Here is a 22871-nt window from a genome sequence, read left to right on the forward strand (position 1 = left end):
TTATGGGGTCCCAACCTGTAATATTTACATATTTGTTTTTGGGGATTTGCTAGCGTCCATCACAGAAGGCATTTCGCGGATGGCCTGTTGCATGTGAGAGCAGCCACACAGGCTCACTTTTCATCCCACACAGGCTCACTTTTCAGCGGATTTTGTCTTCACTCATGAGGTGCCTCCTCTCACATGCAACAGGCCATCGGTGAAATGCCTTATGCGATGGATGCTAGTGAATCCCTTGTTTCGTGTATATCTTCTTATGATAGATAAGAGATTATTGATTTGGATCTTTCTGGAGTACATGTAAGTTGAGATTCAGCATTTCATGAATACTTAAACTCACAAACTTTTAGGATATTATCAAATTGTAATTGCTATCTGATGATAACCTGGATATATTGCTGCAACTGAACTCTAATATAGTTGATATCCTCACTCCCTTGTTTGATATGTACACTCCTCTCTGCCTTACACTTTTCTTTGCCTGCTATATCTGCACTTTCTTTACTTAAGCTTACATGGTGCAGAGACCTATGTTTATAATATGTTTATGTCATTATCAATTCCTTTCCTCTTGGGTCCATTTGGTTGCCACCAAAATAGAGTTTCCGAGGGAAAAGAAAGTAAAATGACCCTTTCCTAGGGGCATTTGGTTGCAATGCACTGTTCATTCTACCTGCTTTGTCTGCAAGGAATTTTTTAAAGATGCGCCCATTTTCATCACTTGGGACACCCAGCTGAAGACTGAAGTGTATCTATGACTGCAAAGGTGCTGATGTACTTCACATTTGAAGGAATGAAGTGACCTGATTGCCACGTATAATGCAGCTGGGTGCCCCAAGTGATGAAAAGGGGTGCATTTATCATTTTGCTTTTTTAAAAGGGAAATGTTATCAGCACTACTGTATTTTGATGAGGGCATTCCTCACTTTATTAAAGTACGGTATGACCCTCACCTAGGATGATCCAAACCGTCCATTAGATGGGCCACAATCTAAATAGGTTGTGCCCCAAAATTCATTTCCATAGGTTGATCCTAACCCTCTGATCTGAATGCTAGAGGGTTGATCCTAACCCTCTATAGATTGGAGCGTTAGGATCAACCTATGTAAATAATTTTTAGGGCACAACCTATTTAGGTTGTGACCCATCTAATGGACGGTTTGGATCATCCTATGGCGCGGGCCATACCATACTTTTAATAAAGTGGGGAGTGCCCTCATCAAAATACAGTAGTGCTGAACTGCTGATACCATTTCCCTTTTAAATAATAGCCTTCGGCCTTTTCCCAAACCGAGAGGAAAACAAAAGTAAATAGGCTTCTACTTAACTTTTGTTTTTACTTGAAAAAATGACATCATTTTGCTTCTACTTAATAATATCAGTCAATAGTCATAAAATACAAGTAATCAAATCAATCCAGTAGAATCTAACGGTTGTGTTGCAACGGGAAGGGATCTAAAAACTCTTGATACCAAACAACAACACAATTACACAAAAACCAAAGGAAGTTCTATCAGTGATAACTCATCGCCCCGTATTTCATAAAACCCTGGCATAGATATGAATTACCTCTTTTATATTTTTAAGAAAGAACTTTTTTTTTTCCTATTCAAGTTATAGCAATGAGGGCGAATATGACAAAACCCTTATTCAATTATTAGATTTCAAACATTACCGTCCCCAATAAAGACATAGTGCGTGTTTGGCGTACCGTTTAAAACACCGTTTTAGGGCCAAACGGCCTTTTGAGAGTGTTTGGGTGCGCAACCACCTTTTGAAACGACGTTTGAAACACCGTTTTGAACCCTCAAAACGGCGTTTTGCAAACGGAGGGGGGAGGTCCGTTTGCAAAACGCCGTTTTGAACAGAGTTTTTGGGCCGTTGGTTTTTACGTGTTTGCCCTGACCAAAACCCATTGTTACGTATATGCGTGCGGTTTTATGCATTACGTCAAATACCAAAAAAGTGGGGGTGTTAATATCATTCTTGAGGACACAAATTTATTAAATTGTTAATATTTAATTCAAAACAAGGGGCTGTTGATATCATTATATGATCTCTTAATTTTAATTTTTTAAAGACAAAAGAATTAAAAGAAACCCTAGTTTCTTACTTTCTTCATCTACTTTGCAAAGTTGCACACCCTCTCACGCCTCCACTCGTCCGTCAAATCCGGCCGTTAAGAAGAAGGAGGAGAACTCCAAAGGTATAGCCTTTTTTCTTTTTTTTGTTGGCAATGATGTTTAATTTTAATAGTGTTTGAATGAGATCCTAATGACCTTTTAATATTGGGCCTAATGAGAGAGTAGTTGAGTTACATTGAGGCCAACCAAACAATGTCTTTTTTGGTCATTTTACAACTAAAACTCTGTTTTGGGGCATTTGCAACCAAACACACAATACCTTCGTTTGCCGTTTAAAATGTCGTTTTGATCTGGCCAACCAAACATGAAAACGCATTTTGGCAAAAACACCGTTTTGCAAAACGGCCTTTTAAACGCTATTTCAAACGGTACGCCAAACACACCCATAGTAGGAGACCAGTTGAACAGAGTCTGGCCAATTAGGTGTCGGAGGAGAGTCCGTGTAGCTGAAGGTAATTTGTGTGCCGCTGAATTATATTGATCCATTGGTGGTGTTTGATTACATGTTTTGATTCAAATTACTAGGAGACTAGTTTGTGAAACTACAAGTTACTCCAAAAGCTTAAGCTGTTGGGGTAACGGGTTGTCTCATATGGTAACAGAGCAATGGTCCTTAGTTCAAACCTCCTTGATATTAAAACATCCACATGCAATGGCTAACCCAAAAGTGGGGCCACATGTGCCATGTGTAGGACAACCCTAAAAAGAGGGGCCACATTTGAGGGGAGTATTGAAATATAAAAGATTAGATAACGCCTTCTCCAACAGCTTAAGCTTTTGGAGTACCTGGTTGTTTCGTTTCATGTGAAACAACCAGTTACTCCAAAAGCTTAAGTTGTTGGAGTTGGTGTTATCTAATCTTTTATACAAACACTCCCCCTCACGTGTGGCCCCTCTTTTTAGGGTTGGTCTACACACGTGGCATATGTAGACTTTTAATATAAGGAGGTTTGAACTCAAGACCTTGGCCTGATACCATGTGAATCCACCAGTTACTCCAAAAGCTCAAGTGGGTTGCTCATTTTGGGGAGATCATTGGAAGATGATCTTCCGAAGATCTGCCCAAAGCATGTTTGGTTGCCATTTTGAATTAAAACTCCCTTTGACCACTAGACAACTTCTAGACATCATTATTATCTTTTTTCCCATGTGGCGGCAATGCTCCCTTCTATATTCATCTATTCATCTTTCACTATTTTGGTGGAATTTGGGTGAGAGATTAAGAGAAGATTCTTGTCTTATTCTCTCTTCTCTCTCTTGCACCCTCTATTTTGGTAATGACACCTGTACATCTTCCGCTAATCTTCTCGTAGATTGCCGCGCAACCAAACACTACTTACCACTCTTCCTTTAATCTTCTCCCCATCTTCCATGCTTGTCTTTTTCTCCTAATCTCCCAGCCGACTTCAAGCAACCAATAACTTGGAAAAAGAACGTTTTTTGCTAGTACAGTTTTGGGATACAGCGCACACACTCTCTCTCTCTCTCCCCCTCCTCTTTCTCTCTATATTGGTAACAAATGATGACACCCCTATTGTCCTCTCTCTCTCTCTCTCTCTCTCTCTCTCTCTCTATATATATATATATATATATATATATATATTGGGAATGACAGCCCTACTGGCCTCCTATTTTAGTAATGACATTCGTCACTGGAAAACAGGGGCGGAGCCAGGAATTTGCTCTAGGGGGGGCAGAGGATGGTGGTTATATAACAATTACTAAATTAATATAAAGTAAAAAAAATATCAAAAGGTGACATAAATTTCAAATCAAATTGCTTTAATTTAAAAAAAAATCCCATTCACATTTATTTCTCGACCCCATTTTGTGATGAAAACACTCTCATTTTTCTCTTGTTTGTTTGTGTACTGTAACAATTTACTGTGGCTTATATGTTAAGAATTTTTTTTTATAAAAAAAAAAATTTGGAATATAGAAATAGGATTCATAGATCGAACAAGGGGAGATTTTATATGGTGTGTGAGTTTAAAGTCTAGTATGTTTCAAAAAGCACAGTGGGGCCCACTTCATAAGATGATTCAAGCAATTTATTTGTTGGATTTGGCCACAATGTAAATAGGTTGTACCCGTAAATCATCTCCGTAGGATGATCCTAACCCTCCGATTTATAAAATTTTCCATAAGTTACAGTCCCTCTACAAATCGGAGGTTTAGGGTCATCCTATGGAGATGATGTACAGGTCGAACTTATTGAGGTTAAATTACCTTGCTTTTGGACCCTAGAGGCCTAGACATATTAGGTGTTGGAATTTAGAATGAACGGTAAAATTTAAAAATAATATAATTAAGAATTTTCTTTTTTCACACCTACTTAGCGAGCCTTAACCAAACTTCAGAGGTCGTTTAACCTCCGTCATGACTAAGTGTGTCTCCCCCAAATCAGTCATTCACTTTTTTTTGAAGGGCTGAGATGATTCACTCCAAAAACTTGTCTTTTAATCTCAGCCTTTCACTAAAAAACTAAAGGCTGATTTGGGGGTGACACACTTTAGTCATGACCGAGGAGAAGCAGATTTAGGAATAAACAGACCCCGGTCATAGGTTGTATCAAAAGCTTATCTCAATTTTATGTGAGAATATTTTTTCATTTAATTTCCTCACAAGTCACAATCAAACATGGGAACCAATCGAACCTGCATGGGTGATTGCTGGTATTCGTCCTTGTTCGTTTAAGATTATGGAAATTGGAAACCGATTGTGAGTTCTAAACCTATTATTTGACTAAAATTTAAACGTAATTTTGAGTCCAATAATCGGTTTTGCACTAGGTTGTCATAATCTTACACCCACAGGGCCTAAATAAATACTCACAGCTGTTGCCGCTATCAGGTCCGATTCAGAACCACTTTCTATTTTCTAATAGCAAGTGGTAAGAAAATGTAAAAGAAGAAAGGGGTGTGGGTAACAAAACAAGAGAGCATAAATAAAAGGAAAAGCTCGTCTTATAGAATATAGACACGTCACCTAGCGACCTAGTACCTACAGAGGAGCAGCATGTCGATGATATGCATCTTTTTCTGTACTGGGTCCCACCAGTTATCCTTTTCAAAGGGGTACGTGGGCTCCTTTTGCAAGGGTATATTAGTTAGTTTATAAAGGGGCAGGGGTATTTTTCTAATAAAAAACTTTTGTTAGTGCGTGGTGGAACAGCGGGTGCAAGTGCAAGTGTGCAACGTGTCCTCTCTACCTGAGAGGAAAACGACAAAATGGACGACTTCGATTGACTTGGAAAGGAATAAGAACATGAGTAGTCGGAAAAGATTGTTAGTCGGTGGATTATTTAAAAACCTTCAAATCTAAAACGAAAATTCCCTTTTAAGTAGGCTTTTAACTATTAAATACCTAAAGAATGAAATTTAGTAATGACACCCAAACACTATAGTATTATGGCTCCCTCCTCTCTTTCTATATTGATAATGACACCCACTACGACTACTCTACGGAGGTTGACAAGGTAATCTGTGGTTTTATTACTAAATTATGGTTACTCTTTTCTTCTTTTTTTCCACTTGCAATCGAATAATGGAAAAGTAAGAAATTGAGAAAAAGATTTTCTTTTCCAAACTTTTTTAGAGAATTCCTACAATCCAAACATGGCCTTAGTGTAATGGTATTCAATGAGTCTTTCTCACCATTCATTTTGAATCCGACTGTCTATTAAAGTATCCTCGGTCCTACTTACGTCTTACGTTGTACACAGTTAAAGTTTGGGTTAGGGGGAAGGAGAGAGGAAAGAAACTCGAGAGACACAGAGGAGAATCATTGTTGCAAAGGAGAGTGAGAAAATGAAAGGTTGGTCGTGGTTTTGAGTAGGTTTTTTTAATATTACAAAACACCCCTCGTGAATGTATATAAATGAACAAAAAAATGAAGGGTATTTTGGTACACTGACACCTTCCATTATGATGTAGGATGATCCATCGGATTTTGTGCCTACATCTTCCTGGTGACACGAATTAGTTTCGGACATGGGGATACATGAGATTTTATATGTTCGAAGCCCTTATAGTCCCTTATTTTTCAAAAAAGTAATGTACCGTCAACATCATAGGATGATCCAAACCGTCCATAAGATGGCACACAACATAAATAGGCTTTTCCCAAGAATCATTTCTATAGGATAATCCTAGCCCTCCGATCTGTAGAGGTTTCCATAATATGCAGTTCCTCTATAGATCGGAGGGTTGCGATCATCCTGTGGTAATGATTTTTGGGGAACAACCTATTTAGGTTGTGTTCCATCTTATGGACGGTTTGGATCACCCTATGATGTGGTCCGTACAGTACTTTAAAAAAAAAAAGGGACTATAAGGGCTTACGCCATATAAAAACTCGGGATGTAGATATCTAGTGGACACTGTCAAATTCAATCGTAGTGCCCAAATCGTAGGTCCTTTGGATCCACGATTTTGCTCAAGAGGGGGCAGGGTCTCACTTCATAGGATGATCCAAACCGTTCATTTGTTGGGCCACAATGCAACTAGGTTGCACCTAGTAATTCATCTCCATAGAATGAGCCTAGCCCTCCTATTTATAGTTTCTATTATGGGCAATCCCATTGTAGATTGGAGGGTTAAGATCATCATACGGAGACGACTTTCGGGGTACAACCTATTTATGTTTTGGCCCAACAAACGAACAATTTGGATGATCCTATGAAATGGGCCCACAGTACTTTTAGAAAAAAATATTGGACTTTAGGTATACACAACAAATATAATCTCTACACAGCTAAGGGGGCAATCCCTTCTAGTCTCTTGTCCAGATTTCTTTTGTCGGTGCCGTTCAACTAATTATCAATGAGAGAGAATCTGAATAGGTAAGAGAGAAGGTATTAATTTAAAAAAACGATATGGAAAGAAAAAATTCCTAATTTTATGGGGCAATTCCCTACGAAAAATGCTAACTAAAACTACTTTAAGAAAGGAAAAAAATCCCGAATTTTAGGGTGAGTTTAAGAAAAAATGCTAAGTTTAAAGGAAAAAATACCGAATATTAAGGGGGCAACTTTACTTAAAAATTTCACTAAGATATGGTAAAACGGAAAAAAATCTGAATTTTAGGGGGGCAACTGCCCCCACTTGCCCCCCTCTGGCTCCGTCCTTGAATTGGATCCATCAGACTGCCCTTAATTATATGTGCCCCCGGGGCATACGACATAGATGCAATCCTTGATATTTGATTGAACAACAGCCTCTTAAAGTAAATTGCCGTTGGATCATATATCAGCGATGGCGCCCTGATTATGAGCAGCAAACATTTTAAGCGACTAATAATCCAATGCCACGTTTTAATAACAGGGCCAATTCATCTCTTCTTTTATTATTTAGCTGGCAAAGATTATCTATTTATCTTAATACTCAAAAAAGGGCGATGATATTTTCACCCCATCTGCAGTACGCATTCGCCCCATTGTAACGTGATTTGACGTCAAAAAGAGTTAAAGTTGGCAACTGTTCACTTTATAAGGGGGCGAATGCGTACTGCAAAGGGGTGAAAATATCATCTCCCTCAAAAAAAGGCGTAGAGGAACTTTCTCGGTGGGTCTTTCTTACGTCGTTATTCTCCGACTCTGTTTTCCATGGATTTCTCTTTAGTCAAGTCTTGCAGAGACTAAAACTTAGAACGCCAGTGGTCTCCCAGTGAGATTGTTGCGTACAAATCCTCTCTCTCTCTCTCTCTCTCTCTCTAAGTTAATCTTCTCTATTTCAAATCTCTTTCTAGACCGAAGATTGAGTTCCGTATACTGTTTTCATTCCATGCTATTCTGATTTAATGCTCTTCATTTTCCTCTTTAACTCTCTCCCTCTCCCTCTCACTGATATGATCTTCGTAATTATAATTTTCTTTCACATTTTGCAGAAATCTGTCTGAGAAAAGAACCGGAGCAATCTGCCTTGTTTTAGGTCAGCATTCTTTCCAGAATTTATCCATCCACCTTTATATCTCTGCTTTTAATAGTTTTTGGATCTCACTGTGGAGATTTGTAAAAGAAAAACCTAAATTAGCATGTTATGGAGTTTTTTTTTTACTCAAATGTCTTTGATGATGTTTTGAATCTATTACTTCCATTATCTGTACTGATTGTTTTTCTCAACTATCTGTAATTTTCAATGACTATAACCGATCCTTTTCTTATGATGTTTCTATTATAGATCGAATTATTTCATAGTGTCGATCTGTAGATAAATCAACCAGGAGCTTTTACAGTTGGTGAAAAACATCAATTGAACATAGTAGGTCTCGAATTTTCGACAATCACGATTTTAGGTCTTAATTTTTGCATAATAGTGATCTTTCTGTTACTCCTCTCCGTCTTTGATATTTCTACCTTTGATTATATGAATGCGATGAATGAACTCTTAGAATTCTAATCAAAAAAATGAATGAACTCTTAGAACTGATTTTGTTTGTAATAGTTTTGGAACTTCTGCATAGACTGAAGGACTGTCTTACTCATTCAATAAAAGCTAGGGTTTTGCTTGGGGTTGAGTTTGTGTTGTTTTGGCCAAAGATTATTTTACTCTTTCCACTTTGATTTGAAAGTGATGTTTTGCCATATACCTTGTGCAGTTAAATTTACTTGGAGAATATGGGAAGCAGGACAATTCAGTTGTCTGGTTTCCCCCGTGTTAATGCAACTAATGAAAGGATTAAGGCTTTTCTGGAAGCAGAAACAGGAGAGGGAACTGTTTCTGCAATTAATGTCAAGCTGCCCAATAGGCGAAGAGCAAGAGCATTTGCAGTTGTTCAATTTACGACGAGTGAGATTGCTGAAAATATTGCCCTTAAGGCTCAGAGTCGGAGGCTATGGTATGGTACTTCTTATCTAACAGCTCGAAGAATGGAGCATGATATTCTACCAGGTCCAATGACCTCGATGTTTACTATGGTACATGCAATTCTGCATTTTGGGTGTCAGGTTTTGGAGGACAAGTTCTCTGTTCTCTGGAGTGCCCCTGATGTTAAATTTGATTTTGGATTTGATCTGAGAAAATTATACTTCTTTTTGTCCTATCGCGGTTTTTGCTATAAGCTTGAACTTTTCTATGAGAGCATTTGGCAAATCCAGCTACGTTGCCCGAATGGACTCAACAAAAAGTTTCTTATGATACAGGTTTGGTCCTCTATGCTAGTTTTATAACAGCATTTTGTTCTTATTTATTTTCGTTTCTTTTTTCTAGATTGAGAGAGCAAATAGTTTTATTTTGTGAATAATTATATCTTGTAGTATAATACTGAATAAGTCAGTACTCTTGATGAGATGATCATCTCGGTTTTGTTTTCCAGATGAAATTGCCTTTTGATTTTGTACTAGGCATGAAAGCTTGGTTTCACATTCGAATATTACTAAAAAATTTTGTATGAAGTAGGGTCCATTTGGCTTTGCAACCCAATTGCATTTCAGGTAAAATCGGGGCTGCACACGACAAATGGGCCCGTAGATGCTTGGAATGTTTGGCTATTAATCCTCGTCAGATTGTGTGCGTTATTAAAAATATCAAACATCACCTCATCTAGCACTGTCAGTTTACTTTTTCTTTATTTTTCGGCTGGAAGCTGCTGGTCTCATACAAATTACATAATGCTCTCAATCTAGTATTGATATGGTTGTAGTCTTGTGCTTGCTTGGATTATATCTATTGGGAGGCATGGGGTTTTTTACACCATATTACCAATGTTAATGCTTATGTCGCCATTGAGAAAGGCATTTTTAACCTTCAGTTGCCACAATGACCAATGAAGATCAGTTGCAATGGAGATAATTACCTGGACATAGTTAAAATCAGCAACAAGAGCAAAGATTTTAGAGCATTCAATACCAAATGTCTAGGTATATCATTTCGCAACCAACCATACCTTCAAGCGTCCAAAGGTACCATCAGCCATCAGGTAAATATTTCACCATATAAGCCTTCCTACATCTAACCACACATTTATGTGCATCTAATTCAGCTGGTTCCCAGGTTTTTTATGGATTCAGACACTCATCTCATCACCCATTTCCTTTTGCCATCCATCATGACATTGCCTCATCACAAGTACGAGGTATGGTTATCGAAGGTAGGGAGGAAACTAAGGTCATGTAGGTAGGAGACAAAGAAGCAAAGGAGACAAAGTTGGTAACTGGATGTTAAATGCAAGACCGTGTGCATTTTCAAGTGGCTGCAGGACCCTGTACCTTCTTCAGTAGCAATAAGAAGATCAATGGAAAGCGGAGCAATCATGAGATTACAGAGACTGAAGTAGATTGAGTAAAAAGTTGAGCCAGGGACTTTGCTCTTCAGTGTGTATATACTTATACTGACTTCCGAGGAATGATACTAAGGTCTAAGACTCTAAGGATTGCTCATGAATAGTAGGGGTATCAAACAGAGGAACAACCATAAGCAATGATAGATTGAACGAAGGAGAAGCTGTACCTTTTTGAGTAGCAATAGGAAGATCAATGGAAACTGAAGCAACAACGAGATCTGCAGACACTGAAGAAGCTTGAGTAATAGGTTGAATCAGTGTCTTTGCTTTTAGGGATGTATATACATTTCCCGACTTCCAAGGAACAATACTAAGGTGTAAGGATTGTTCATGAGTAGTAGGTGTATTAGACAGTCGAACAACCGTTGGCAATGATGGATTGAACAAAGGAGAAGCTGAATCTGAAATAGAAGATGCCAAAGAAGCAAGGAAGGGAGTATATCCTCAAAAAGTTACATAATCATAGACACCTTTTTCTCGCACCAGGTTGTAGCAATGATATGATTTCTAAGTACGAGAACAACCCAGGAAAATGCTTTTAATAGATGACGATCAAGTTTATCCAATCTTGGAGTTAAAGTATGGATGAAGCACAGAAACCAAACACTTTAGGAGAGTTATAGAATGTGGTGATTTCTTTCCCAAGATGGAAGAAGGCATCATTTTTATTGAATAGTAGATAGTAAGCATCACATCTCTCCAATATTGTTTCAGAACAAATATATTTTAGACTGAGCTGAGCAACTTCAAGGAGATGGCAGTGTCTACATTCTGCAACTCCATTTTGTTGTAGAGTATGGGAAGAATATACGTGGTGGAGGATGTCAAATTGTTCAAGGTATTTTTGAAAGTCGGGGGGAAATATTCTTTGGTATTATCCGACATTACGATGCCCACATTTTTACCAAATTGATTTTGGATTTCCTTGTGAAGGGTTTGAAAGATAATCTGGATTTCCTTTTGAAGGGTTTGAAACATAATCAATATTTCAGAACAGTCTTTCATCAAATACAAAATATTTTACGCAAGTAGTCATCCACACAAATAACACAATATTTATTTCTAGATAAAGTTAGAACATGAGATGATCCCCAAAGATTAGAATGAAAAACAAAAAATGGAACAAATGTCCTGGGTCTTGTATGGACGAAAACCAATTATGATGGTTCTTTCTTACTAAATGGACACTTTTTACCACTCAAAAGGCAGGATTGGGAGTAATTGGCATTGTGGCTCAGGATTTCAGTCACCATTCTTCCTGAGTTTTTTGTTTTCATTATCCATACAGAAAAAAATGTAAAAGCGCCTTAGAGAATGTTTGTCGAATACCTTTCGGTTATTTTTTTTCCAACCGAGTTTAGAAATAGGTGGGGATTGCATGTCATAGTCTTTGTCCAAGATTAGAAGTAGAGACCGCATGCCATCTTCTGTGGCTAAGATTAAAAGCATGCCTCTCTCTCTCTCTCTCTCTCTCTCTCTCTCTCTCTCTTAATGGTGACTGCATGTGCACTTGCTGTTACAATATATGAATGTGCAGATAAATATTAACACCGCTGCATACTTTCTCACTTTTTCTCTACTTTCTTTGGGGAACGAATGCCGATATGTGCATTCATCGACGAGGGAGATTGATGAAGTATGGTATTGCAGAGGACTTGATGGCCAAATGTGATGGGCAAGTAAGAGGGACAACTAACAGATCAAAGTGCAGGAATAGGAATTACTGGGAACTATCTGTTGGCTTCATTATTTCTCCTTGAAAATATTTTTTTTGAATGTTTTCTTCTTGAAAAGAAATCCTTGAAAAGATTTCTCGTTGAAAAGATATACTGACTTCCTTCAAATCCAAGGGATTGATCCTTCAAAGTTAGAGCAATTTACTAGGGATAGTTTCCCCATAATTTGATTGTGAAACCAAAATAAGGTGATAGCTCTTAACGAGTAAATGCAAGGACCGGCTTCAAAGAAGACCGGTAAACATGATTCTCAAGTGATTAATTTCCATGGCCGTCTTCATGCCACATAGGGGATTCCATCTTTTGATGTTTATGGTTTTCCTTATGTATCGACCTCCCTGGTCGTGCTTTCCCCCCCTTTTTTCAATAAAGTTTTTCTTATCATTCGGAAAAAAAAAAATCATCTTCAGGTTCACATGAAACTCTCGGTTGAGAGTTTATTATACACTAAACTCAGCTGATTTAAGTCTTCGTGACGGGCTAGTTATACTTGTTACATATCTCTTGAAGCATTTTGTCAAACATGGAACGTGCAAACCCAACTTAATTAGTAATATGAACCAAGCACACATGAAGAAAAGATTATGAAACAGCGTTTCAATACTAACCAAGAAGTGTAAATGAGCTGCAGCGTTTTCTTTGTATAGCCTAGCTTGCTTTGATCCATAAAATATGGAATAAATCTGGACAAATTTCCTCTAGAGCTTCAAATTCTATTCAGAGAAAAGCCTCATGGGAAAATGCTAGCCAGATCTTCAGTGAAGTTAAAAGCTTCTTGCAGTTCTTATATGTTGTGTAAGTTTACCAAAAGAAGCCATTCCTCTTCATAGGGAACAACTTCTTAATATTGACATTGTTGATGCTTGGAAAACACTTGTAGAAACTGTCATTTAAGAGGATTTTAACAGCGAGGGAGGAACTCACAGAGAGCAGGAACGCAAGTGAATCTCGTTTGAAAGGTTGACTGAACTCACCCTTCAGAGAGTTTTGAGAAGAGAAAAACACTCACTGTTGATGCTCTTCTCTTCATCTGGACATTGCTCTTTGAATTGATTGACCTTCAGCACCCCCACTCGATCTAACTACAAAATGGAATTTCAAATTTCATTCAAAAGTTCATTCAAAAGTCAAAATTACAAGCTCTCTAATGTGAAAGATGAGAGGGAAAAGGCTTTAAATAGCCATCCTTTATTTGTTTCATAGTCTACTTGTAGGATAGATTGGTCATTTTGGTAGTTTTTTAATGTCTTTTTATATCTTTGCAGCAAGTAGGGGCATTTTGGTTATTTTGCTAGAGCTTATGGCATTTTAGGCATTTTGCATAAGTGAAGGAGTAGACTAATGAAACAAAATGACCACTCTAGTGGAGCCCTATCGGAGTTTGATGGGTCGAGGGATGCTCGTGCATTGGAGATGACGATTAGGAGGACAACGACGAGGACTTAAGTTTTTTATAATTGATATTCATAATTTGCTGTTTGAGACTTTAAGAATTGATATGAACTTATGTTTTTTTAAAGATCATTATCTAATATGCTTGTGTTTGGATGAGAAACGGATGATTATCATGTGATAAGTTAGTTAGCAAATAATCATTATATTGAATAACTAATCATGGTAGTTTCTATTTAAATTATTAGATTTGGATCTCATTTAAAAAAAGTCATTTTATTAGCCTCTTATTTGTTTATATTTGTTACATTACAATTTTCGATAAGATTTTTGATCTTATATGATTTGACCCGTGATGGTTGATATGATTCCTTAATTTCCAGGTGCAAGCTGCTCCTCGGATTTATAAGAAGCCTCAACACAACAGTTTGGAACAAGAGTTTGAAGAACTCGATTTGAACTACTTTATGGACCCTTCAGATGATCAGTGGGTCAGAGCAACAGATTTCACTCCATTTTGTTCTATTGGACAATCTGCTGCATTGTGTTTGGAGCTTCCAAATGTATGCAGCCTTGCAGACATCCATGAAAACTTTTTTTATTATAAAGAAAAAAAGGGTCAGTTCTTCTTGGAGTTTGTTGATTCTTTTTCTCGCAGTTTGGATCTAGTCCCCATTGTTGAACCTCGGCAGAAAATTCAATTGCCATATACAATTCTGTTTAAGATAAACAGTTTGGTTCAGAATGGAATCCTTATGGGCCCAACGCTTGATGATGATTTTTTTAGTTTGGTTGATCCACATTCAATACCTATTCCTTTTATAGAACATGCCTTGGAGAGTCTTTACAATTTAAAGTCTTCCTGCTTTGAACCTGCAAAATGGCTTCGCGAGAAGTACAAAAGCTACCAAACAACAAAACACCCCCCTAAATCCAGTACCGTTTCATTGGAAGGTGGCTTGGTTTATATTCACAGGGTTCAAGTGACCCCTTCTAAAGTATACTTCTGCGGGCCAGAGGTTAATGTTTCCAATCGTGTGTTACGCAACTATCCTGAAGACATTGATAATTTTCTCCGTATTTCTTTTGTTGATGAGGAGTGGGATAAAATGCGATCAATGGATTTACTACAACGTACTGTTTCAGAAGATGATGAAAAGCATACTGATATTTACAAGAGAATACTTTCTACTCTGCGAAATGGCATTGTTATTGGTGATAAGAAATTTGATTTTCTTGCCTTTTCTTCAAGTCAATTACGGGAAAATTCTGCATGGATGTTTGCTTCAAGGACTGGACTTAATGCTGCTGATATCAGAAAGTGGATGGGTGATTTCAATGAGATAAGAAATGTGGCGAAATATGCAGCCAGACTGGGTCAATCATTTGGCTCATCCAAAGAAACTTGGAATGTTCGTAGGCATGAAATTGAAATTATCCCTGATGTAGAGATTAATGTGAATGGGACAAACTATGTTTTCTCAGATGGAATTGGAAAAATTTCTGCCGACCTTGCAAAAAGAATAGCAAAAAAGTGTGACATTAAAGGTTCAACACCATCTGCTTTCCAAATTAGGTATGGTGGCTACAAAGGTGTTGTGGCTGTGGATCCACGGTCGAAATTTAAATTATCCTTGAGAAAAAGCATGTGTAAGTATAAATCAGAGAACACAAAACTGGATGTTTTGTCATGGAGCAAATATCAGCCCTGTTTCCTTAATCGTCAGTTCATTACTCTTTTGTCTACGCTTGGAATCGAAGATCATATCTTTGAGATGAAGCAAAAAGAAGTCGTAGACCAACTGGACCTGGTTTTAACAGATCCAGTAAAGGCACAAGAGGCACTCGAGATAATTTTTGCCGGAGAACACACCAGAATTCTTAAAGAGATGCTAATGTGTGGTTATAAGCCTGATGCCGAACCGTTCTTTTCAATGATGCTTCAAACATTTCGGGCAGCGAAGCTTTTAGAATTGAGGACTAAATCAAGGATATTTGTTCCACGTGGAAGATCAATGATGGGATGCTTGGATGAAACTAGAAGTCTGGAATACGGGCAGGTATTTGTGAAAGTTTCTAGTGTTGGACACAAAAGGAGTCATCATAGTGGCCTCTTTATGTTTGATGGAAATGTAACAGGCCGGCGCTCTGTTGTGCTAGAGGGCGAAGTAGTTGTTGCTAAAAACCCCTGTCTCCACCCTGGTGATGTTAGGGTCTTGATGGCTGTAAATGTTCCTGCTTTGCACCATATGGTTGATTGTGTTGTCTTTCCACAGAAAGGAGAAAGGTCAGACATATTCATCGTTTGTATTCATAGTTTAATCTTTGAAACTTCAAATAACACTTTCATTTTGAGTTGACATTTCTTGTCTGTACATCCTTCAGTCTGTTATCATGCTTTTGTCAAACTATACCAGCGTATCACATGTTAATGCGGAATCTTGTTCGTATGTGAGATGGGGAAGTATTGTACATTATATAAATTTTATAAGAAGAATCATTCAAAAAAAAAAAAATCATATAAATTTTATAAGAAGGGTTTTGGGGAGAGAAGCCATCTGTTTGCATGAGTAGGAAGTTGCTTCTAACGTGATCAGTGACTTACAAGAGTCAATGTGAAGAGGAAAACAAAAGGAAGGTTGTGCCTATTCTACCATATAATGTAATTAAAAGAACACTCGCTACTTTTCTTTTTGGTTAGCTAAGCCCACACACTACAATAACTAGGTATCTGAACAATTATATTACGTTTACATGGACTGGCAGGCACAAAACCAAACAACATCATAAGATATATATGCATTAAGTATCTTGAACAAAACAGAGACTTTTTTAGATGTGGATTTAAAAGTTTTGGCATTTTATTACCATCAATAATGATTCCAAAGTGGCTATAATTTTTGGAGATAAATATCCAGGAATGAGAATCTTTCTTTTGTTCTTTTTGTTTTTTAAGCTGTTATCAAGCTCACCAATCTGTTTCTTTTTCGTTCTCCTGATTCTGCATGCTCCACTCAGTGGTATTTAGTGTTACAAGACTTGCATGCTATCTCAGGAAAACTGCGAAGGAATACTCATGCCCTATTTATGTGCATAACATCACAAAAGAAATAATATTTAAGTACAATAGGCTTGGATTATGTAAAATGTAGAGTTTAAGGTGCTTTTAATTGATTTCTTAGGGAAGTTTCGTTGCTATGCGGTTGTAGTGTTAATTTTTTTGAAAGTCTATTCACCATGTATTTCTTTAAATTTATATTGTTTGCTTCTCCTTTTGTCACGGCCATACACAAACACATTCTCTTCAACTTTTCTTCATTTCAAATGTTTGATTGTTCACTGAACTGTGATTCCAGACCTCATCCAAATGAGTGCTCAGGAAGTGACTTGGATGGAGATATATACTTTGTGAGCTGGGACCCTGAACTTATTCCACGCTGTCAAATCCCACCCATGGACTACACTGCTGCCCCGACTGAGATATTAGATCATGATGTTTCAATCGAGGTATTATTCTTATGTCGTGACCTTTCCCGACAAATTAGCATTTGGTTTAATCCCCTAATTATTCGAGGAATTTCCCCAAATTTTCGTGGAAAATCCAAGTGATTAAAGTTTTTTTCTTTGATATTTTCTTGTTCCTCCTCTCAATTTTCATGTACTTCTTGGTGCCATATCAAACATTCGTGCTTATGTTCACTTCATACTTTTCTTGTTACGCTGATGTATGATAATGAATAGAGTCCAGCAAGGTAGAATCCCTAAATAACTCTCTATAGGGCATCCACTCATCATTGATCGGGAGAGAAGAGAGGCAGTTGTGACTCAAGGAAGATGAATACAAGGGAAAAGAGAAGGGAAAACAGAAGAGAAGAATAATAAAAGACAGGGAGGGGAAAGCGTTGATGAGAACAGAATCATTACACCCCTCTCTCTCTCTCTCTCTCTCTCTCTCTCTCTCTCTCTCTCTCTCTCTCTCTCGACAAGTAATACCCAAAGGCTATTCACTTAGCTAAACATTGTAGACTTTATATACCTGTGCGTTAGGTCTCTAATAAAGTTTGTCCTTTCACTTCTGGCGTATTTGTATCACAGGGCTCCTTTTACTGCTTTTTTATGCCGTTTTGTGGTTTTTGCATGAAGGGACGGGCCAAATGAACTGCATAGTGTTAGTATAGTGGAAGATAGGCACATGAAGGGACGGGCCAAATAAACTGCATAGTGTTAGTATAGTGGAAGATAGGCACTCAATACACTCAAGAACCTCTTACAACTTCTAAGATTTTCAGTTGCCCTATGTTTCTTATTGCTTTATGCATGTGTAAATAACTAAATATAGATTGGTTATTTTTTCATGTCACATTAGATGGGAAGATTAAGAGCATCATGTGCTATGAAATAGTGGCATGGCGACTATCTTAAGATTGCCACCTACCCTCCGAATCGAGGCTTCTCAAGTCTACTTACTATAGAAGCTACTAGACTACATCTCAATGCTTACATCGACCTGTGTAGCTTTTTAGACTGCAGATTTATTAGGATGATGATGATCTTTGTAATCAGGAGGCTATTCCTTGTACACCATTTCTATTAGCTTTCTACAAAGAGAAGCATTTTTGGTATCCATCTACCTGGCTAACCATCCGTTATACTAATTAGTGAAAGAGCTACTTTAACAATAGCCATTTTGAAAACCAAACTGAATGGGCCATAAATACCATATTCTCAGTGAAGGTATTCCTAATTATATATCTCTACAAACAATATTTTGTTTTGTAGCTCTCAGAATTACCCCTAACTTTATGATAGTCCATTTACAACCAAGCATAGTCTTCCCTCGATATCTCTGAATGAATTTCCTAGTGTCATTGTTGTCCAAACTTTCATTTCTTTATCCGTATTTCTAACCATTTCTGATTATCTTTGACCTTTTAATGGAACTTCGGCTTTGGCTACTTTCTTGATAGGAAAAAATTGAAGAGCTATAAGTTCTTCTATGAGACATATCTTTCAATGGGTATAAAATGATGAAGTGCATGAGATGCATCTCAAGCACTTGGTGAAGGGTGGTGGCATTGGATTTCTTCTCATGCCTAGAATCTACTTCTATTAGTGCTCTTGGGGAATAGACTATGTCAACTTCACTCGACTCTTCACTATTTGGAGTAGTCTTAGAATTTTGCTCTTCTTAGATTCACCCTTGTATTGTAATGTTAAACTGATTCAATATAGAACCGATTTTAATTAGGAGTTCAATTTGGGTGGGGTTGGTTTGAGATTTTGCTAAAAAATGAAATGGAATCACCTGAACCCGACCTGATTTTATGGCAAAAGATCAACTCGAATTCCCATCAATCGACCCAATTTGCACCCCTAATATTTAATATAGAAGCGCTGATACCAAAATAATGCAAATCTTAATCTGTTTTGGACCAGAGTTCTGGAACAGGGAAAAACAGACTGGAACAACTGGAATTTCGGATGAAACGGAATAATATGGTGTTTTGTTCCGTTTTTCGGACTGGAATGAAATGTTCCATCCATTCTGGCCGAAACTAAACACAGACAACTAGAGTGGTATACTATATATATATATATATTTGTGTTTCATAATTATATTTATATGAATTGCATATGAAATGTGGTTTGTGTATTATGTATAAATATTTATATGAATTACAAGTAATATCCAGTGTGTACCGAATTATTAGATATGTGAGGTAGCACATGCCACGCTTGTCGGTCGATGTTTTTAAACTATTCTGGGTGTGCTTAGGCCTATGTGATTGCATCTTCTCTCCCATGAAATTGTTTTGAAAGGCTTGAGGTTTTCATGACTTTGCACCTGCATATGAACTGTTTCCTATGCATTATTAAAACCCAACAATTGGTTAATCTTTTGTATGGGTAGCTTAGATTTTCTTTGGTAGTGTTTCCATAGCCATCATGTTCTTCTCGTGATGCAGGAAGTGCAGGAGTACTTTGCAAACTATATGGTAAACGACAGTTTAGGAATCATTGCAAATGCCCACACTGTCTTCGCTGACCAGGATCCACTCAAGGCAGAGTGTGGCGCCTGTGTTCAACTTGCAAAGTTATTCTCTATTGCTGTTGACTTCCCCAAGACTGGCGTTCCAGCCGAAATTCCTCGTCATCTGCTTGCCAAGGAATGCCCGGACTTCATGGAAAACTCCAACAAACCAACCTACAAATCGAACCGAGTAATTGGAAAGCTCTTCAGAGCGATCAAAGATATTGCACCCAATACCAGCCATATAAAGTCATTCACTTGGGAGGTTGCAGTGCAATCATATGACAGTGACATGGAAGTTGAAGGTTTTGAGAACTATCTTGGTGACGCTTATTATTACAAAGAGCAGTACGATTTCAAGTTGCGTAATCTGATGAAGCATTACAGGATAAAAACTGAGGCAGAGATCTTCAGCGGAAGTATTACGAAAGCATCAAAGTTGTTTTCTAAATATAAAGATGCGGAGGCGATTAGATTGGCAGTGAAATCTTTAAAGAAGAAAGTCAGAGCATGGTTTGATGAGAAGTGCAGTGAGTCCGACCCGTATGTAGATGATGATGTATATGCAAAGGCATCGGCATGGTATCATGTAACATATCATCCCGACTACTGGGGGTCCTACAATGAGGGTGTGAAGAGGACCCACTTTATTAGTTTTCCGTGGTGCATATACGACAAGCTTATTCGCACCAAGAAGAATAAGTGCAATTTTATCAATGAAAAAAAGAAGGGCATTCGGAAAAAGAAGGGCAAGTGAGAGAGAGGCGGGTGCAGAGTCAGATTTGGAACGCAATTTCAGTCAATATGTGAGATTGAGTTGAGGAAACGTTTTTCTTCTACAGTCCCTGAATATAGACACTATTTTATATGTTTATGTGTTCAATGGAAAAGTACATTTGCTTATATGCTCGGTTTACTTTTTTACTGCTTTAGATAAACTGTAACATTCTTTTGGTAACTGATGCACACTGTTTGTGAGTTGATGAGAGTTAAAATCTTGTCTGTATATGTATTTACTTTCTTCTTCGGAATGGCAAGAGGGTGTCCTAAACCTGCAATTTTGTATCTTCTCATGTTTGATGACACAATTTTCATTTGGATCTTTCTAGAGTAGAGGTGAATTGAGATTCAGCTTTTCATGCGTATTTTAACTCAAAGTTTTCGGATAATTATCAAAAGGGGAGTGATAAATGGACTCCCCTTTATCTTAAATCGACCCCCCCATGTGTCTATCTCTCTCCTCTTTTTCTCTCTCTAACCCAGAGGAGAGAGAAAGACACATACGTAGTTTAAAATTTCATTTATCCTGGAATTTCGTCCTAAATTTAAGGGATTTCACCTAAAAATCTTGATTTTTTTATAATTATTTAATATTATCCTGAAATTAGGCCAAAATTTTGGAAATTTCAGTCGAAATTATTTACGTGAAAAAATAGTGGTTAATGTGATTTCGTCAGCCGAAATTTCGGTTTCCGGCTGTTTCGGTGAGGACCGAAACGCATTCCAAAACCCAAATTTGAAACCATGATTACAACCTGCTTGATTTGGTTCCTGATTTTTTTACCTATTTCTCAAAAATGGCAAGACTACCCTTTCCTTTGCCACGTGTCATGTAGGGGTTGTTCGATTCTCCTCTAGGCAGCAAGTCTCCGTAGCAGCACTCTTTGTATAATATACTGAAAATACTCCTCATAATTCGTTGATAGTTATAGAATATTCTGAATACACTCACTGTTATTTATAAAATAGCCATAATACCCATTTTTCATATATAAATAGGGAAATGATATCAGCACAACCATGTTTTGTTATATGCAAGGGTTTTCCTTTTTAATTGGCCTGTGAGAGCTTTATGAGAACTGTAATAATAACCTTTTGACTAAAAGACAAGATGCGTTAGTGCATATAACAAAACATGGTTGTTGTGATATCATTTCCCTATAAATGACGAGGATATTTTCCTATTTTACCACTAACTAATCGGACTTGGAAAGTTGCGGACCCACAACTTGCTCCTATGTCCCATCTGACTAGATTTCGGTTCTGTCAATGTCTCGTGCCCAATGTTAAAAATTTCGGTTTTGGTACCGGTTTTGGACCCTGAAATTTCGAAATCGAAATATGGTACAAAACCCGAAACTAACATTTTATTCAATATTAAATTTCGGTCGAAATTTCGGTGAAATATTAAATTAATATAAAAAAAAGAACAGATTTTTTGGGTCAAATTTTGAAAAAACCAAAATTTCGGCCGAAATAAAATATTGTTTCGGTTTTTATCGATTTTGGTCGGTCTCCACCGAAATTTCGGATTTCGGTCGAAATTTAAAACATGCTCACACCATGGTTTTAATTTTCAACCAAAATTGGAAATTTCGGATTTCAGTGGAGACCCAAAGCGAAATCCCTAATACCCGAAACGTTATTATTTGGACCAAAATTTCAGTCCGGAATTTAAGGGATATCACCAAAAAATCTGGATTTTATTCATTATTTAATATTTTCCCAAAATTCAGCCAAAGCCGAAATTTTGCTTGAGATAAAATATTACTTTATTTGATTCCGTTGGATTTCGTCCTATTTTTGAAATTTTGGTTTCGGTGAGGACCGAAACCGAAATTTGAAACCATGCCTGAGACACTAAATGGACCCACAACTTGTGTCAATTTCTCACCCATTTAGATTTGGATCCATCTGATGGTTCAGATCTCTCAAAAGCTTATATAAATCCATTTTACTAGAATGATAATTCCAATAGAAAAAAAAAATCTCGTTTTCTAGGAAGGCCCCAAAAGAGGGTTAGAAAACCACCCTCAGTTTATGAAAAAGGAGGGCCCAATCATTTGAAAAGCATTCTTCTTAATGGGCTCCACCTTAGACAAACAGCCCAGATTATACAGATGCATCTTGGTCCATCGAGCTTAACGTTCTTCTCAAGGCAAATGATGTCCTCACCCCCTCTCTTTGATAATGACACTCATTTTATTAGGGAAATGTTATATATTTTGATTTTTGCAGAAACCTAGCTGCCTTTTCTTCTTTCAACGGCTCCTGAGAGCTTTTTGGTAAATGCAATAGCTTTTTGACAGCTCTTTAAATACTAAAAGACAAGATGGTTTGTGAAAATATCAAAATATGGTTGTGCTGATATCATTTCCCTTTCATTAATAACCACTTTCCTTGTTAGCTTCTGAGATCAAATGCCAACTGTAATAACCTCTAAAATTACTCAATACCCACCCTACGATATCTTCTCTCGATTTCAACGTCTCAAACGCCTTGGCTCAA

The 22871-nt window shown here is 37.4% G+C and overlaps 1 protein-coding gene across 7 annotated transcripts; it reads left to right on the top strand.

The window, feature by feature from the left end:
* The first annotated feature begins 7750 nt into the window (after positions 1 to 7750).
* LOC143881761 (putative RNA-dependent RNA polymerase 1) lies at positions 7751 to 20648 on the top strand. Of its 7 annotated transcripts, none has more exons than XM_077385026.1 (6): positions 7804 to 7904; positions 8031 to 8074; positions 8843 to 9285; positions 13936 to 15839; positions 16909 to 17059; positions 19519 to 20648. In XM_077385026.1, exons 3-6 carry the CDS (start codon positions 9013 to 9015, stop codon positions 20338 to 20340), a joined length of 3150 nt encoding a protein of 1049 aa, XP_077241141.1. In that variant the 5' UTR covers positions 7804 to 7904; positions 8031 to 8074; positions 8843 to 9012; the 3' UTR covers positions 20341 to 20648. The 7 variants fall into 7 exon arrangements, with proteins under 7 accessions (XP_077241144.1, XP_077241145.1, XP_077241141.1 ...); XM_077385024.1 differs by having other exon boundaries at positions 7814 to 7904; positions 8742 to 9285; XM_077385027.1 differs by having other exon boundaries at positions 7833 to 8074; positions 8843 to 8981; positions 9091 to 9285.
* Positions 20649 to 22871: the final 2223 nt, after the last annotated feature.

The sequence above is a fragment of the Tasmannia lanceolata genome, unplaced genomic scaffold, assembly GCF_043159265.1.
Source record: "Tasmannia lanceolata isolate RefF3 unplaced genomic scaffold, GAP_Taslan_0.1 ptg000007l, whole genome shotgun sequence".
Lineage (NCBI taxonomy): Eukaryota > Viridiplantae > Streptophyta > Magnoliopsida > Canellales > Winteraceae > Tasmannia > Tasmannia lanceolata.